We start from the raw sequence: 19,649 nt of genomic DNA on the forward strand, positions 1-19,649 counted from the left end.
GGAATTTCAGGAGTAGGTGCAGACTCTGTGCTCGCAGGTCGGAGGACTTGGTGAGTAGTGCATTTGGTCCACCTGTGGGTTGACTGACTGACTGTTTATTCTTTATGTATGCGCTGCACCGCTGTGGTCCCGAGTAAGCAGGGTGCCTTTGTAACGCTGCAAGGGTCTAGCCCTTGGCACTTTGATCAACCTACCTATTTTAAGTCTCTGAGTGGTTAATTGCTCCTTGGTGGTGAGGGACTAAGCTAAGCAGGGAAGACTTGGTGTAAAAAGTCACTTGCTTGGAGAACTCAAGAGCTTCGGAGACAGCTAACCGGGGAGTTCTGGAGGGAGTATGAGAGGCTCTCTTTCCAGGCTCAGCACATCATGTGACAATTAAGACAGCCAGCGATGAAACAGTGGTGGTGACGTATAATAGATGTGCCATGTTCTCTTTCCTGCCTAACGACAGACTGGATTTCATGAACACATAGTGCAAGTTCATGGCTGTACTGCAGAAAAACCTTATTGGACTGAAGCGGCAAATAGAGATGCTATTGAGAAGCTGAGTACATAGACAGCTGTGTTTGGGAAACATCAGTACCTCAGGTTCAAGGAAGAATGGAGTTGGACATCAAGCCACAGAAGAAAGAGGAAGTAAGAGAGGAAGCCTGGCAGTTCATAACAATGAGAGACAGGAGGTCATGGCAGCATTTTATGTGGTTAGAGACAGATAAGAATGAGCAGGCTATGGTCACCAGAGAGAAGAGGACCAGGAGGAATTCTACACTGCTACTAGATACCAGGTTGTCAATTTGGAAACTTTGGAAAATACCATAAGATCCAGCAGATCCAAGGGAACTGAGAGATGTATAGGGCATCAGTGTGGATCACAACTCAACCCAACCTGTAAGAACGAACCAAGCTTACCCACAAAGAGTTCTCCAACCATTGAAGACAGATGATACTTGCTGGAGATTCAGTACTCAGAAGAACTGAAAGAACATTCAGCAAGGGACAGGGGGCAAAGATACCAGATGTCACTTGGGCATGGAGTCTTACTTGGCACCGGGAGTGGGGAAGAAGCAGTCCCCATTTTAGAGGATTTATGAGGCAATTTATCCTTAAGAAGGTGTGTACCCTCCACATGCCTCTGTTTAAACAAGTCCTTGGGCTAGCTTGAGGAACCAGAGCATTGATGCTGCAGGGGCACTACCTAGAGTGCTCTGGTCACTGTGCCAGGGAGCAGGAAGGCCCAGGATCAGATCAGGGCTTCATAGAAAGCTCCATTAAGTGCCTGTGGAGCTGGAACTCCCGAGATGGTCTAGTCCAAGGGGGAAAGGAATGGTAGATTTCACACTTAGAGGGAATGTATGATTCCCCAAGACTGAGCTCTTGTGAGGGTCACTAATTGGAAAGACCTGGGGCCAGTCCAGGCAGGGCTTAAAGAATGGCTTATTGGTCAGACTCATTTCTCCAAAAGATGAGACAGTAAGGGTGGGGAGAGACCCTTAAGCCCCAAAACTCTCTAACAATGATCTAAAAAACTATTTACAAAAAAAAAAAAAAAAAAAAAAAAAAGTTCAAGTGGGAACACTAGCAGAAACTGCAGTTAAGAACATAAGAACGGCCATACTGGGTCAGACCAAAGGTCCATCTAGCCCAGTATCCTGTCTTCTGACAGTGGCCAATGGCAGGTGCCCCAGCGGGAATGAACAGGTAATGATTAAATGATCCATACCCCGTTGCTCATTCCCAGTTTCTGTCAAACAGAGGCTAGGGACACCATCCCCCAGTTACTGAAGGGTTCCGTCTCAGACCACAATTGGTAGAATGAAACTGGAAAGGTGGCTGGTCTGTGACACACATTATGCCCTCAGTTCAGAACACAAGCAAGCACAGTTTGCAGGTGCAGTTCAACAGACAGTGCTATTGAAAAATATTCTGGTCTCAGGTGCATAGAGGGCATGCACTCCCACAGAGAATATACATAGGGACCAGCCCTCAAAGAACCACTAAGTTTTTATTTTCTAGTTGATGCAATTTACATTCCTAATAAATGTGAACATTTTATTTATTTTACCACCTTTCCAATAAAGAAACTTCGAACAAAATCCTCTCCGTAGTGCCAAAACTAAGGCCTGGGCTACACTGGGGGGTGGTTCGAACTAAGATGCGCAGCTGCAGTCGAAGTACCTTAGTTCGATTTACCTGGCTGTCCTCAAGACGGCGAGTCAACCGCGGCAGCTCCCCCATCGACTCTGCTTACTCCTCCTGCCGAGGTGGAGTACAGGCATCGATTCCCCGGCAGATCAATCACTACCAGCCGATCCGGTGGGAAGTGAAGACGTACCCTGAGAAACTCAGCTGGGTTCTGTCGAACTACAGAGTAGAGCCATTCTGCAACTATAACAGTTCATGTTTTCTCCATGTACAAGAGGGAGCACCCTTATGCAGCTCCCACAGAGCATCTCCTAATTATGCCCAGACTCATTCAGCAGAATTGCATGTTTGACAGGAAAGTGGCCCTGTCAAGCCCATGGTGGAAGGGGCAGGATTTGTTCCTCAGAAATCATGAAAACCATTACGGAGATAAAAATCTGTCTTCCAAACTACAGACCTGATTAAAAAAAAACAAAAAACATTGAAGTGAACAAAAATTCTAATTTACATCAGCAGGCACTGGATCAGACTCTAGGACTTTACCTTCAGCTCCAAACCATGCATCAGTAAAAATTATTCTTTGGAGGGTCTACTAGTGGTTGCCATGCATGAAACATGAACCTACTGTTATTCAAGATCTTTTAAAAAAACTAAAAAAAGAATATCCACTGACAGGTATCCTTGTAGTTGTATAAGCCTGTTTGATAATGAATATATCTTTTTTTCTTTGTAAAGAAGACAGCAGAGGCATTTGTGAGGGTTAAAATGCCACGTTGGAAACTCCTACCTTTGGGGGTACGGGGGAGAGAGAAAGGCCTCCTTAATCAAACCTTTTTAATCTACACACACAAAACTGGATTACGTTTGATTCTAGGTGTGGTCTGAAGATTCAGAGATCCTTATTTTAACCAAAACCTGGTTGCTTGTACCTAATGAATAAATAAGAAGCAATTATGTAGAAATTTATATCTTCGTAGCACTTCACAAACATGCAGCAGTAATCAGAGCATGCAATTTTGATGCTGTTGTTTTAAAAGTTTCTTGCTGTATTCATAACCCATTTTAAAATATTTTTACAACAGATTTTGTTATCAGTCCCATTTTCTTTGGGAATATAGACTCCCCACAAGAAGGGAAACATCCAAAAGGAAGCTGAACTGGCAAGTCACTTTAAAAACATGTGCTCTCACTTTAAAATTACAGTAAGAAAAAGTAGTAATTAATGCACATTTTAATATACAGTCTGCAAATTCAAATAAACATCTCCTGTGTCAGTACTATATTTACACTTTTTCCATCAGCAAATGTAGCACATTGTATGATAACATCTACTGCAGTGAAAGAATACTTCTTTTACTCAGGTTTACCATCTGTGATTCAGACACATTAATCAGAATGCAGGGATATATATGTCATAGCCAATAGCTTGTTTTTTAAAGATTCCATTAAAGGAACATGAAGATAACCCATTAGGCCATCAATCTGAGAACATGAAATTATATTCTAAACGATGTTTCAATGTCAAAAATGTTTTAATGTTTTCCTCTTTCATAATGTCTCAATGTAATGCTAACTACGATCACATTATTGCTTCTCCACTGAGCGAAATGAGCCCCTACATTCAACTTGATGACATTACTATGTGTGTCCTTATGTAACACGATAACTTTGGAACCATCCAACCTATTTCAAAATTTTGGGGAACGTTCTAGAAATCAATGGGAAGGACCCTCTTTATTTTGAGGAAAATCAGAAAACCAGAGTGTGAAAATGTGGGACACAGTCCCTGTATCTGCTTAGCACACCCATCATTTGTAACTAGCTCTGTAATTACTCTAGAACAGAGAACCAGCTGATAGCAGCCATTAATGCCTTTCAGTGTAATACACAACCCCTATCTCAGCTCTGCCCCCTGGAGTTTAAAATGCTGACACCTAGAATGAATTATTTCCAAAGATAGAAAGAGAAAAAATAGTAGCAGGGATATCCAGAAAGAGGAGAAAGCAAAGGAGGCTTCAATTTCTTCCTCGTAGAGTGTTGCCTCCCCAAAGCCTGATCTATGGGGTGTGTGAGAGAGCCAGTGAACACCAACCATCTGTCCATCACTTCCAATCTGGGACGATAAAAGGCACTTTGGGGTGGTGAAAAAAAGTTGAGCCCTGGCATAGGGGAGGAGTATGGGGGACCATGATATGGGTAAGACAGCGTATAAGCCGAGGTGCAAGTCACCAGAAAACATGCCCACAGTAGTTTGTGTAGCATTTGATAAATACACAGAATGAAGTACCTACACCACAATTATCTCGTGCTGGAAAACCAGAAATGTAGCTTGCTCTCAAAGCCAGCTTCCTCTGCTTTGGGCTTGGGCTGTGACCATTCATAAGTCACAGGGAAGAGGGAGGGTCTCACATTATCAAAAAGTATTTGTTGATGTCAGACAACATGAACTCACAGCTGGTTACACATATGTAACCCTTTCAAGGATCCAAACATTTGAGGGGAATTATGTTGGACCCTAGGTTCAATTATCAACAGATACAAAATATAAAAAATATGAAACGGATAAACAATGAACAGAAGATAATGAGTACCCTGTAAAAGTGCCAGATGTTACTGTCTATCCATAGAATCTATAGAGTCTCACTGTTTGTTATTTTCAAAAAAAACTGGAAAAGATATTTGTACTTACAAATTTGAACAACACACAGACTTCAGTCTACATAAGCTGAAGTGAGGATGGAGGCATGCAAGGACCACCTGGTAAATGCAATGAGCTTGGCCTACAGAAGCAAATCACGCAACCCTCTAGTGATTAAATTCCCATCTGCAGCTAACAAATTGCTTTGACCATATAAATAAAATCTTTGTAAACAAGATAGATTTAATTGCAAAAGTACAACTTGAAAGTCCTGACTGCTGTTAGCTGCATTTTGGAGAAGTCTTAAAATATCATTATATTTAAAAAAAATTAAAACGGATTTTTAATTGGATTTTTTATTTACATTAAATACAGGTTTATTCTGAAAAAATAAGCCTATTTAAATGTAACATTATGAAAATGTATGTAAAGATCTAAACTATAATCTATTAGAATCTTTTAAATTAATTTAAAAAAGAATATTCGAACAATATTTGTTTGCTGAAGTTTTAAAGAAAGTCATACCACTGAAATGGTGGAAGTCACTGGGTAAACACCTGAAAACACATTTTGTTGAAGAATAGTGCTAAACCAGGTGCAGAGAATACTTGTCATTTCAATATACTCATCTAGTTCAGTTCAATAACTCATTCATTAGAATTGAGAGAAAAAATAAGAGTTGAAGAAGCAGGAAAACATGTTCTCTCTTCCAATCTACGAATAAAAATGAAGTGTGAGGGGATGAGAGCTACTAATTCTAAAATCTTGAAGGACACTGCCAGGAAACAGGGCCTGCAGCAGAGTCAGTCTCTGGGCCCTGGTCTACACTAGGACTTTAGGTCGAATTTAGCAGCGTTAAATCGATGTAAACCTGCACCCGTCCACACAATGAAGCCCTTTATTTCGACTTAAAGGGCTCTTAAAATCTATTTCCTTACTCCACCCCTGACAAGTGGATTAGCGCTTAAATCGATGTTGCCGGCTCGAATTTGGGGTACTGTGGACACAATTCGATGGTATTGGCCTCCGGGAGCTATCCCAGAGTGCTCCATTATGACCGCTCTGGACAGCACTCTCAACTCAGATGCACTGGCCAGGTAGACAGGAAAAGAACCGCAAACTTTTGAATCTCATTTCCTGTTTGGCCAGCGTGGCAAGCTGCAGGTGACCATGCAGAGCTCATCAGCACAGGTGACCATGATGGAGTCCCAGAATCGCAAAAGAGCTCCAGCATGGACCGAACGGGAGGTACGGGATCTGATCGCTGTTTGGGGAGAGGAATCCGTGCTATCAGAACTCCGTTCCAGTTTTCGAAATGCCAAAACCTTTGTCAAAATCTCCCAGGGCATGAAGGACAGAGGCCATAACAGGGACCCGAAGCAGTGCCGCGTGAAACTGAAGGAGCTGAGGCAAGCCTACCAGAAAACCAGAGAGGCGAACGGCCGCTCTGGGTCAGAGCCCCAAACATGCCGCTTCTATGATGAGCTGCATGCCATTTTAGGGGGTTCAGCCACCACTACCCCAGCCGTGTTGTTTGACTCCTTCAATGGAGATGGAGGCAATACGGAAGCAGGTTTTGGGGACGAAGAAGATGATGATGAGGAGGAGGTTGTAGATAGCTCACAGCAAGCAAGCGGAGAAACCGGTTTTCCCGACAGCCAGGAACTGTTTCTCACCCTAGACCTGGAGCCAGTACCCCCCGAACCCACCCAAGGCTGCCTCCTGGACCCAGCAGGCGGAGAAGGGACCTCTGGTGAGTGTACCTTTTAAAATACTATACATGGTTTAAAAGCAAGCATGTGAAAGGATTACTTTGCCCTGGCATTTGCGGTTCTCCTAGATGTAGTCCTAAAGCCTTTGCAAAAGGTTTCTGGGGAGGGCAGCCTTATTGCGTCCTTCATGGTAGGACACTTTACCACTCCAGGCCAGTAACACGTACTCGGGAATCATTGCAGAACAAAGCATTGCAGTGTATGTTTGCTGGCATTCAAACAACATCCGTTCTTTATCTCTCTGTGTTATCCTCAGGAGAGTGAGATATAATTCATGGTCACCTGGTTGAAATAGAGTGCTTTTCTTCAGGGGACACTCAGAGGAGCCCATTCCTGCTGGGATGTTTGCCTGTGGCTAAACAGAAATGTTCCCCGCTGTTAGCCACAGGGAGGGGGGAAGGTTGAGGGGGTAGTCACGCGGTGGGAGGAGGCAAAATGCGACCTTGTAATGAAAGCACATGTGCTATGTATGTAATGTTAACAGCAAGGTTTACCCTGAAAGAGTGTAGCCACTGTTTCATAAAATGTGTCTTTTTAAATACCACTGTCCCTTTTTTTTTCTCCACCAGCTGCATGTGTTTCAATGATCACAGGATCTTCTCCTTCACAAAGGCTAGTGAAGCTTAGAAAGAAAGAAAAAAAAACGCACTCGCGATGAAATGTTCTCCGAGCTCATGCTGTCCTCCCACACTGACAGAGCACAGACGAATGCGTGGAGGCAAATAATGTCAGAGTGCAGGAAAGCACAAAATGACCAGGAGGAGAGGTGGCGGGCTGAAGAGAGTAAGTGGCGGGCTGAAGACAGGGCTGAAGCTCAAATGTGGCGGCAGCATGATGAGAGGAGGCAGGATTCAATGCTGAGGCTGCTGCAGGACCAAACCAGTATGCTCCAGTGTATGGTTGAGCTGCAGCAAAGGCAGCTGGAGCACAGACTGCCACTGCAGCCCCTCTGTAACCAACCGCCCTCCTCCCCAAGTTCCATAGCCTCCACACCCAGACGCCCAAGAACGTGGTGGGGGGGCCTCCGGCCAACCAGCCACTCCACCACAGAGGATTGCCCAAAAAAAAGAAGGCTGTCATTCAATAAATTTTAAAGTTGTAAACTTTTAAAGTGCTGTGCTTAAAGTGCTGTGTGGCATTTTCCTTCCCTCCTCCACCACCCCTCCTGGGCTACCTTGGTAGTCATCCCCCTATTTGTGTGATGAATGAATAAAGAATGCATGAATGTGAAGCAACAATGACTTTATTGCCTCTGCAAGCGGTGATTGAAGGGAGGAGGGGCGGGTGGTTAGCTTACAGGGAAGTAGAGTGAACCAAGGGGCGGGGAGGTTTCATCAAGGAGAAACAAACAGAACTTTCACACCGTAGCCTGGCCAGTCATGAAACTGGTTTTCAAAGCTTCTCTGATGCGTACCGCGCCCTCCTGTGCTCTTCTAACCGCCCTGGTGTCTGGCTGCGCGTAACCAGCAGCCAGGCGATTTGCCTCAACCTCCCACCCCGCCATAAACGTCTCCCCCTTACTCTCACAGATATTGTGGAGCACACAGCAAGCAGTAATAGCAGTGGGAATATTGGTTTCGCTGAGGTCTAAGCGAGTCAGTAAACTGCGCCAGCGCGCCTTTAAACGTCCAAATGCACATTCTACCACCATTCTGCACTTGCTCAGCCTGTAGTTGAACAGCTCCTGACTACTGTCCAGGCTGCCTGTGTACGGCTTCATGAGCCATGGCATTAAGGGGTAGGCTGGGTCCCCAAGGATACATATAGGCATTTCAACATCCCCAACAGTTATTTTCTGGTCTGGGAAGAAAGTCCCTTCCTGCAGCTTTTGAAACAGACCAGAGTTCCTGAAGATGCGAGCATCATGCACCTTTCCCGGCCATCCCACGTTGATGTTGGTGAAACGTCCCTTGTGATCCACCAGAGCTTGCAGCACTATTGAAAAGTACCCCTTGCGGTTTATGTACTCGCGGCTTGGTGCTCCGGTGCCAAGATAGGGATATGGGTTCCGTCTATAGCCCCACCACAGTTAGGGAATCCCATTGCAGCAAAGCCATCCACTATGACCTGCACATTTCCCAGGGTCACTACCCTTGATATCAGCAGATCTTTGATTGCGTGGGCTACTTGCATCACAGCAGCCCCCACAGTAGATTTGCCCACTCCAAATTGATTCCCAACTGACCGGTAGCTGTCTGGCGTTGCAAGCTTCCACAGGGCTATCGCCACTCGCTTCTCAACTGTGAGGGCTGCTCTCATCTTGGTATTCATGCGCCTCAGGGCAGGGGAAAGCAGGTCACAAAGTTCCATGAAAGTGCCCTTACGCATGCGAAAGTTTCGCAGCCACTGGGAATCGTCCCAGACCTGCAACACTATGCGGTCCCACCAGTCTGTGCTTGTTTCCCGAGCCCAGAATCGGCGTTCCACAGCATGAGCCTGCCCCATTAGCACTATGATGCATGCATTGGCAGGGCCCATGCTTTCAGAGAAATCTGTGTCCATGTCCTGATCACTCACGTGACCGCGCTGACGTCGCCTCCTCGCCTGGTATCGCTTTGCCAGGTTCTGGTGCTGCATATACTGCTGGATAATGCGTGTGGTGTTTAATGTGCTCCTAATTGCCAAAGTGAGCTGAGCGGCCTCCATGCTTGCCTTGGTATGGCGTCCGCACAGAAAAAAGGCGCGTAACGATTGTCTGCCGTTGCTCTGACGGAGGGAGGGGCGACTGACGACACGGCTTACAGGGTTGGCTTCAGGGAGCTAAAATCAACAAAGGGGGTGTCTGTACATCAAGGAGTATTTCAGGCAGGACTTCACGGAGGGTTCCAATAAGAAATGGTGCACCTAAGTTATTGTTCTTGTTGGAACAAGGAGGTTAGCCTGGCCTCTGATTGATACATGGCTAGATTTACCTCACTGCACCTTCTCTGTGAGTGACTGCAGTGTGACCTAGAGGAATGAGTCCCCTAGACAGGGGAGGAGGCAATTGAGTACAAAACAAATCTGGTCTGTTTCTTGTTTTGACCCACTCCATCTATCTTTTACATCTTTGTCTGGCAGCAGACGGTGCAGAAGGACTGCATGCCATCCACATCTCATGGCTGCTCGGCAGAAGATAGTACAGTACGACTGCTAGCCATCCTCATCTCTTGCCTGCCTGGCAGAAGATGGTACAATACGACTACTAGCAATCCTCATCTCTTGCCTGCCTGGCAGAAGATGGTACAGTACGACTGCTAGCAGTCCGTATCGCCTGCCCGCTCACCATAAGACGGTTCAGTAAGACTGACTGAAGGACTAAAGAGAATGACCTGGTCAAGTCACTCCAAATTTAGTCCCTGCGCCCATGTCTACCCAGGCGCTCCCAGCCGACGTGGCCAAGAGCACCTCGGACATGACGATGACGGCTACCAGTCGGACTGTACCGTCTGCTACCACAAAGCAAGGGGTTGCTGCTACTGTGTAGCAATGCCGTACCGCGTCTGCCAGCACCCAGGAGACATAGGGTGACGGTTACCTGAGCGGGCTCCATGCTTGCCATGGTATGGCGTCTGCACAGGTAACTCAGGAAAAAAGGCGCAAAATGATTGTCTGCCCTTGCTTTCACGGAGGGAGGGAGGGAACGGGGGCCTGACGATATGTACCCAGAACCAGCCGTGACAATGTTTTAGCCCCATCAGGCATTGGGATCTCAACCCAGAATTCCAATGGGCAGCGGAGACTGCGGGAACTGTGGGATAGCTACCCACAGTGCAACGCTCCGGAAGTCGACTCTAGCCTCAGTACTGTGGAAGCGCTCCGCCAAGTTAATGCACTTAATGCACTTAGAGCATTTTCTGTGGGGAGACACACATTCGAATATATAAAACCGATTTCTAAAAAACCAACTTCTATAAATTCGACCTTATTCCGTAGTGTTGACATACCCTTAGATTTGCACTCCGTGCAAATCATTTCGAAACCAGCTCATTATCGGCTCAGTAAAACACATTATCTGTCCTTCATTCTAGATTTCTCTGCAGTTTTCAGTCCCACCATGCCTGCTTGGTCAGATTGTTATTCAGGAACTATGACTATTCTGGTTCCAAAAAGGATTATATCTTAACTATTTTTTTTAATCTCGAATTGAGTTAAGAACTGAGTCCTAGATTGTTTGTCTCCGCATTAGCTTAAGCTTGACTATACAGAACAAGAAAAAATTTAGCAGGATCCCAAAATGAGATTGCACCATCAAGACTAGCTCCAACAGAGATTATCCTCGAATAACTTTTTTATGGTCAGAACAAATTTTCTCTACACAGTATACAAAGTTGTTTGACCTTTGTTTTAGAATATGTATTTTACTGAACGTTAGGAAAAAAGTTTTCCAAATTTTTTTCAACATAGTTCATTTAGTAAAAAGCAAACTTGTTCATTTGTTACAGGTTTGTCCACCATGGAAGAGAAGCAATGATCTTGGTGGGAATTGTCACTCTGGTATTTATGTAGTCTCTGTCTGGTGAGTAAATGGACTGGAGCCAGGCTTGTAGGACATGTTGCAAGGATGCCACAAGACGTTCCAGCGAATGCCGTTCTCCGGGTGGCTTATAACATCTGGGATAAAATTCCACCAACCAAGGAGCGGAGGTGGCCCAGAGGCAGACTCCCTATTATATGGGTTCATCAAGTCTGTTCCGATGTTGGACTTTAAGGCCTTCAAGCCTTTGCGGTTGCGCAGGAACAAACCAAATGGTGAACGATCGCTACAGCCAAATGTCGAGTGGAGGAGGAGCAGAGGGAGGAAGGGGCTTGTAGGCAATGTAGGTGAATTCTGGTGAACAGGCTGTAACATGATGCCATGTGGCCTACAAGGGAAAGCCAGACCCTGACGTGGTTTGTGGACAGAAAGTGACTTGTCTTATCAATCTGTTCATAGTCTGGAGCATGAGGAGAACAACGGTGCACATATAGACCAATGGACACTACTTGCTAGAAATCTCTGAACTCAGGCACATGGTGCACATGTGTACTCATGAGTGGAATACACACAGGGTCCAGCACTTGAAGATGAAAACGTTATTTAGCTGTTCTGTAACTTGTTCTTCTTGATAAATTGTACATTCCACTTCATGTGTGGGCAAATCCACTGCACCAAAGTCAGAGATTGTCCCCTCAGGACAGTGCATGCACCCTTTGCTGCCTTGTTCTGCTGCATGATGGCAAAAAGGGTGAAGCTGCCTCAGAACCCTCTCAGTTCCTTCTTACCAGTCAGACCTAGATATAGAGGGGAAGGAGGATAGGTTGTGCAATGGACGTGTGCAACAAATCTTGAAGAACAGTTAAGATTAGAAACCATTTTTTCTTTGAGTGATTTCACCTGTCCATTCCATTTCAGGAACACTGATGGAACTAATTGATAGGCCTTCTTGTTTCTAGTAGAACAAGTAATCCAAAACATGTTGGATAGAGACCTGACCTGGCAAAACACCCTTTCTGCTTTGACCATAAAGAGAATCATTTCCACTTCAAACGGGTGAGCATATCTAGTAGATGCCTTTCTGCTATTCATGAGAACTTTTTTCATATTGCCCAAACACACGGCTTCTTGAGGCATTAACCGAGGAGCATCCAGGCCATAAAATGGAGAGCAGCTAAGTTGAGATGTAGCAAGCAACTGTGGTCCTAGGAGATCAGGTCAGACTCTGGAGACAGCATCAAAGAAGCCATGGCTCAGAACAGCAGCAGACTGGAGAACCAATGCTGGTGAGACCATGCCGGCGTTATGAGGATCATGCGAGCATAAACCTTCTGGAACTTGACCAACAGAAGGAGTAGAATGGGAGAGTAGGCATACAGCAGTTTGTCTTTCCAAAACAGCAGGGAAGCATCCATCAGAGATACCTGACTGTGACATGCCCAACAAAAGAGCTGGCACTTTCTGTTGAGACCAGTAGCAAAGAGGTCTATGTGATGGATCCCTGCAGCTGTTCTGAACATCAGGAAGGTGGAAGACTAAGATGTATTGTATTGGTGATACAAAAGTGCCAAAGACGTATTGCCACTTGACAGAGATGATCTGGTCTGGCCCCTCCCTACCTGTTCATGAAGAACATTTCAGCATTGTTGTCCATTAGGACTTGTCTCTTTCTTTTGCTGTGAAGGGCCAGAAGAATAGCCTTCAACTCCCTGCATGTTTATGTGGAGATCCAGATACTGTTGAGACAATTGACCTTGAGTTCATAGGTTTCCTAGGTCATCTCCCCAATTTAGAGAGGAAGCACCTGTAATTAGAGTCAATGTGGGTAAGGGAAGGGTGAAGGGAACTCCCATACATACATTGGCTGGATCCAATGAGGCTACTATTCTTGCAGGAACTCAAATCAGTATGTCCAGTGGGTGCCGAGCCCCAGAGTACACTGACTTTAACCTTTTCTGCAACTTTCTGAGATGAAGTCTGGCATGCCAAACCATATACATACAGGAGCCCAAGTTGTCTCAGTAGTCTTAGACAATTTCTTACTGTTGTGAGCAGATGGCTTTTGAGATCTATATGAGTTTTAACATCTGGAATCCAGCTTGAGGCAGGAACACCCTGGCTACTGTAGAATCCAGGATTGCCCCTATAAATTCTATTCTCTGAACTGGAGAGAACACTGACTTTTCCTCATTGATCAAAAGACCCAGAATACTGAAAAGGGATCAGATCCTGCGTAGACTGAGTTCTACTTAAAGCTTGGATTGACCTTTTACCAGCGAGTTGTCCAAGTAAGAAAATACGTGCACTCATATCTTCTTTAGGAATGCAGCCACTACTCCCATACATTTTGTGAATACTCAAGGGGAAGCACACAGATCGAAGGGCAAGACCAGAAACTGATAATGGATGTTGTTGACTGGAAATTTTAGGAATCTCTTGTGGCTTTGATGGATTGCCACAAGAAAATATGCATCTGTCAAGCTGAGGACAGCATATCAGTCCCCCCCAGATCCTTGATGCGCAAGTGAACATGTGAAACCTTATTTTCTTTATATAATTGTTCAAATTTCACTAGCCCAGGATGGATCTGATACTTTCTTTTGCCTTTGTCTTCTCTAGCAGAGCCACGTCTCAGCTCCTTCAATGAAAGCTCCTATCTTTTGTGCTTCTTTCTCAGCACCAGAGAAGAGAATTGGTACCAATGTTCAGAAGCACTATCCAAAGCACTATCCTCACTGATGCCGAAGTACCTGGTGCCCAACCCAAGCAGGAAGGTTCAGAAGGCAGATGCAGGACAGCCTTTATGGGACTGTGGTGCAGTCTCGTATCCCTGTCCTTCTTTGTCCAGTGTTTGAAGTCCCTGCAAATCTGGCAGTAGTCTCGCATGTCACCCTCAGTGAGGCATTTTAGGCAGGGTCATGCTCCAGCACAGATTTCTTGCAGCCAGCACACAGCTTAAAATTCAGAGACCAACTCATACCCTGGTACCAGATGTTGATACCCCATAAATAAGAGGGTCCCACACAATACAACAAAAAGATCCTATATTAATCTAACAGTAACAAATACTACTAATTAACTATTTACAGAAACAGAAGATAAATTGCCTGTGAAGGGAGAAACTTGCAGAAGCAAATTAATTTGCTCTGACTACTGATCACAGGCCGTCAGAACAAATGGAGGGAGATCTGGGGCAGCTGCACCCATCATACCATCACGCAGCAACATGAGGCAGTGGAGAATGTATAAATTGCCCCAACAGGTACTGCATTAAGGGGAAAATCTCCAACTCTGGGCAACACACATCTGAAGTGGAATGGGCATGCGCAAATCACTTGTACTAGAAACTGAATGCCTGTACACAAATTAAAACAGGTTGATATTTATTCACCAAACTAGAAGACCAAGGTATTAAAAAGCCTAGCTTCTGTTAGTCAGAAAAACAGCAAGGTCAGTGTAAGACAGTGGTTTTCATACTTTTTTCATTTGTGGAGCCCTAAAAAATTTCAAATGGAAGTGTGGCCCTTTTGGAAATCTTAGACATACAGTAAAACCTCAGAGTTACGAACACCAGAGTTATGAACTGACCAGTCCACTACACACCTCATTTGGAACTGGAAGTACAGAATCAGGCACAAGCTGAGGCAAAAAAAGTGCAAACAGGAGTTCACTACTGTGTTAAACATAAATGACTAAAAAAATAAAGGGAAAGCAGCATTTTTCTTCTGCATATTAAAGTTTCAAAGCTGTATTAAGTCAAGGTTCAGTTGTAAACTTTTGAAAGAAGAACCATAATGTTTTGTTCAGAGATACAAACATTTCAGAGTTACAACGTCCATTCCCGAGGTGTTCATAACTCAGATTTTACTGTAGTCTGTGGACCGCAGGGTCCGCAGACCACAGGTTGAAAACCACTGGAGTAACAGTCATTTGTGCTGTATAAAGGAGTTTGAACATCTGAAAAAGCAAGGAATTTTTCTTTTTAGTGAAACATTGTGAAAATTAGAAATGGAGATGTTCAGGTCAAATACACGCTCTGCAGAGATGTGGCTGCAGAAAAATTATACAGTGAGGTGGCCACAAAATCAGCACAAAACAGAAACAAAAAGCCAGAATGTTTTATTTTCACAGTATAAAACTTAAAGATAGAGGATGTTACTGTCATCACAAATTGTTATTTTAAAATGTCACATAAGAGTCAGATTTCTATTTATGAGGACTTATTACATACCAATCCTTTTCTATGCTGTATTTGAAGAAATCTATGATTTAGGTTTATGACCAATACAGTAACTCCCCACTTAACGTCCTCTCGCTTAACATTGTTTCGATCTTACGTCCCTGCTCAATTACAGAACATGCTCCATTTAAAGTTGTGCAATGCTTCACTATAACGTCATTTGGCTGCCTGCTTTGTCCACAGCAGGCAGCCCTGCATCAGCTCCCCTACATCCTCCCGCCCCCAGAGCCGCCCGCCCGCCGGCAGATCCCGCGGATCAGCACCTTCCCCCTTCTCCCCCCACCTCCTGCCTGCGGCAATCAGCTGGCTTGCGGCATTCAGGAGGGAGTGGGGGAGGAGTGAGGACTCGGCATGCAGGCTCCCCCTCCTTCCTGAACGCCGCAAACCAACTGACTGCTGTGGGTGGGAGGGAGGTGGGAGACCGTGCACCGAGTCCTTGCTCCTCCCCATTCTCTCCTAAATGCTGCAAGCCAGCTGATTGCTGTGGGCAGGAGGGAGGGGGAGGAGCAAGGACTCGGCATGCAGGCTCCCTCTCCCTCCCCTGCCTCCCGAATGCCGCAAACCAACTGACTGCCGTGGGCGGGAGGGAGGGGGGAGGTAGTGCAGTGAGTCCTTGCTCCTCCCTCTCCCCTCCTTCCTGCCCCCTGAATGCCGCAAGCCAGCTGATTGCCATGGGCAGGAGGGAGGGCGGAGGAACAAGGATGTGGTGCGCCTTCCCCATCCCTCCCCTGCCTCCTGCCCGCGGCAATCAGCTGGCTTACAGTGTTCAGGGGGCAGGGGAGGGAGGGGGAACCTGCACTCAGTGTCCTCACTCCTCCCATCTCCCTCCTGCCTCCTGAACGCTGCAAGCCAGCTGATTGCCGCTGGCAGGAGGCAGGGGAGAGGAGCGAGGACGCGGCACGCGGAGTAAAGGGGGAAGAGGGGGAGGAAGAAGAGGTGGGTTAAGGGTAGGGGTTTGGGGGAAAGAGTGTAGTGGGCGGGCCGAGGGTTGAGCCCCCCGCCCCTGGTGCTTACAGAATAGGGGAAGCTGCTGCTGCTGCTCAGTGTGCTTCTCCTAGCCTACAGCACCTTCAGCCTCCTTTCCTGCCTCATTGTCTCCAGTGCCAGTGGGCTGTGCCTGTGTGGGGTAAGGCGGGAGCACCTCCCAACTATAGTACTGTACTGTACGGCAATAAAAATTTCCCTGGTACCTAACCCCCACTATTTACATTCATTCTTATGGGAAAATTGGATTTGCTTAACATCGTTTCACTTAAAGTCACATTTTTCAGGTACATAACTACAACGTTAAGTGAGGACTTACTGTATAAAGTTACAATAATGATAATAAATGGAAATAAAATGCAAGAATCAAGCACCTAAAAACAACATAAAAAGTAATCTCTGACAATCTTTAGGACAATATACAACGGATATCATTTTAAGTTATTGAGACTATAGCCATTCTAAAATTAGTAACATGAACAATCTACACCGTGGTTTCTATTACGGAATACGCCTAAGCATTGCATGTCAGTTTGATAATGCAGATTAAAACAGATATATACAAAAATAGAATACCCTTTTAAAATCTCAGATAAATAAACCTAGCATTCATTTTGTAGCAATAAACATGCTTTGTTTTTGTTCTAGAAATTTCTAATACTGTAGTCCTAGAAAATACTATGTATAGGGTGGTGGGATACCAACACAGAGCCTATACAAAGGGACCAAAATTCTAGATCTTTACTCAGTATTCCTGGACCTAAAATCCTGATAGACTTATTTCTCCAACTAATAGGACATTAACTGCAGCACCACCTTTCAGCCAAACTGCAGAGCAATTATAACAGCAGCAGAAGCTGAGGTGTCGCAACTGCAGCAGGAGAGAGAAAAATAAAGATATAGAAATTAAGGTAGCTCTAAATTTAGATTAAGTGGTACCTGTCTTTACATATATCTATCCATCTGTTTCCAATTATATGATTTAATTTTTACTCGTATAAGTGGCTGTTTCACCATCCATGTAATTGTAAACAGCAGAGAATTACATGCTTTTAGGAAATGTACATCCTTTGAAAGGGCAGTGCTCATTCAGGCTCATTATTCTTCAAGTTAATTGACAGAGAAAAATATCTTAATTGCTCATTATCACTTTAAATGTACTCAGTGTCTTGTGTCAGGGTCTAAGGAGACTTACAGAGCATGCAGCTGCATATTACTGATTTTGGAACGGAAATCACTCCGCTTACATAGGCAGGTAACAGGAATGTTTACATTTTAAGAAAACTTCTTTTTTAAATACTGTAAGTTTTGATCTTTAAACAGCTTTAATTCTTCAAATTTAATGGTAGATTAAATAATAAATAATATTATTAAATAATAAAAATGAAGAAAATGTTTACAATGAAATACCCATTACTAAAGCTTTTGTCAACCCCAAAATATCCATATAATGTTTAATGCTACAATATAGTGCTGTGTATTTGCTTTCTTTAGTTTGTTTTTAACTCCAGAAAGAAGAATGCAGTAGCTGCTTTTGTGATTTTCTGGTAATTAGAACATTATAGTGATTAGTTGAATATCGGTGCTGTAATAAAATATCAAAGCAAAAACAAACTACAACAATATATAAAGGCTTAAGAGTTGTTGTATTGGATCAACTTCTGTGGATGAGACACAAGCTTTCAAGCTTAGACAGAGTTCTTCCTTAGGTCCTGACCAAGCCACAGAGTTCTTCCTTCGGTCCTGACCAAGCCAATACAAGATATTACCTCATCCAACTCATCTCTTTAATATCTTGGGACCAACATGGCTATAACAACAATATATATATACACACACACTTGGCAGGATTCCATTTAATCTTATAGATATTGGTCAACAGGAGTACTCCTTTTTTTTTAACTGACTCACTGAAACTGATAAAAAAAATAGCCATCGGTAACAGTCAGCATGTGTAGCCTCCCTCCACACCTTCCACCCACATCAGTGCCTCTCAAACTTTCTTTTTTACTGGTGACCCCTTTCACATAGCAAGTCTCTGAGTGCAACCCCCCTTACAAATTAAAAACACTTTTTAATATATGTAATACCATTATAAATGCTGGAGGCAAAGCAGGGTTTGGGGTGGAGGTTGACAGCTTGTGACCCCCCATGTAATAACCTCGTGACCCTCTGAGGGATCCCGACCCCCAGTTTGAGAACCCCTGCCCTACATGGATCGGTTGTGCCCTGCCCTGAGGAAGCACAAGGAGCCCTCCGTAGCCCTGCTGCCATGGGGGTGAGGGAGCAGGGCTGTCCAAGCAGGGTTGCAGAAGGCTCCCTGCACTGCTGAGACAATCGATCGCTGCAGGCACAAGATGTGGAGAAGACAGTTGTCTTCATGAGCAGAGGAGAGACCCCTGGCCAGGACTGCAAGGAGGATGACAACAAGCCCCTGGATGGGGGAAGAGGTCACCCCACTGCTGAACAGCTCCATCCTGGGCAGAAGCCATTCAGCAGTGGGGTGGGCCTCCTCTGCTTTGCCCTGCCAGGACCGCAGCCTTCCTCACACCTTGCACCTGCACTGATCCAATGTCACCAGTCCCGCACACCTGCAGGGAGCCCTTTGTCACAGCCTTGCTCCCTCGCTCACCAGCCAGGAGTGCAGGGGCCATCCTCAGGCAGAGGAGTGGCCTCCCATGCAGCCAGGGGCTCATCCTCCATAGAATCCTGGCCAGGGGTTTCTATGGTGCGTGACCAAGACCATAGCTTTCCCAATGCTTTATGCATGGGTGTCTTGAGCCCCTTGGCCGCACAGGGAGCTCCCTGCACCCCAAGTGTCAGCTGTGCCCTAATCCTAACATTTACCCTATCCCCGCTTAATTTCCCCTGCTGTAACAATAGTTACAATCAATTATTTTAAAAAAATCAGTGTTGTTGAAATTGCAAAAAAAAATCAAATTCTACCAAACCTACATATAGACCCTCTTTTTTAAATTAAAGATTTATGATCAGATACTGCCACATTTACTCAAATTAAATAATACCTTACTTTGAGAATAACCTCTGATTTTAACAGAACTACTTGAAGAGTAAGATGTTACTGAATATAAGGATATCAGACTCTGGTCCTTTATGTGGGAGGGAGGTGCAGAGATACATGGGGACAGGGGGAGGGGGTTCAGGACCACATGGGGAAGGGAGAGGAGGGGTAGCTGAGTGGGGGTGCAGGGACACATGGGAACAGGGGAGAAGGAGTGCAGGGACATACTGGGACGGGGCAGATGTGCCTGACTGATAGGAAGAGGCTAGGGGTCAGCCAGGGTCTGCATGGGGGAGGTTCCTTCCCCCCAACCCAAAAAAACACCTGTTCCATATTTCTCCCACCTACACCCAACAACCCTCCACGTGCACTCCCAGGCGCCTTCCCAGCAATTA

The 19,649-nt window shown here is 45.1% G+C and overlaps 2 protein-coding genes across 7 annotated transcripts in view; one reads left to right on the top strand and one right to left on the bottom strand.

Annotated features, from left to right (window-relative positions):
- Nucleotides 1-19,649, bottom strand: part of RHBDD1 (rhomboid domain containing 1) — an 88,865-nt gene that overhangs the window by 18,890 nt on the left and 50,326 nt on the right. The gene's annotated exons all lie outside the window — the stretch shown is intronic.
- On the top strand, nt 5,741-7,779 carry LOC140916891 (myb/SANT-like DNA-binding domain-containing protein 7). Its single transcript, XM_073358781.1, has 2 exons — nt 5,741-6,533; nt 7,122-7,779. The coding sequence occupies exons 1-2, from the start codon at nt 5,951-5,953 to the stop codon at nt 7,208-7,210; spliced, it is 672 nt and encodes a 223-aa protein (XP_073214882.1). The 5' UTR covers nt 5,741-5,950; the 3' UTR covers nt 7,211-7,779.

Source organism: Lepidochelys kempii, chromosome 9 (genome assembly GCF_965140265.1).
Source record: "Lepidochelys kempii isolate rLepKem1 chromosome 9, rLepKem1.hap2, whole genome shotgun sequence".
Classification (NCBI taxonomy): Eukaryota; Metazoa; Chordata; order Testudines; family Cheloniidae; genus Lepidochelys; species Lepidochelys kempii.

Excerpts from the sequence above, each read along its gene's own strand:
- LOC140916891 (XM_073358781.1), top strand. The coding sequence starts at position 5,951 with ATGCAGAGCTCATCAGCACAGGTGACCATGATGGAGTCCCAGAATCGC. Across the intron at positions 6,534-7,121 it reads AGGCGGAGAAGGGACCTCTG|CTGCATGTGTTTCAATGATC; the intron begins GTGAGTGTACCT and ends TTTCTCCACCAG.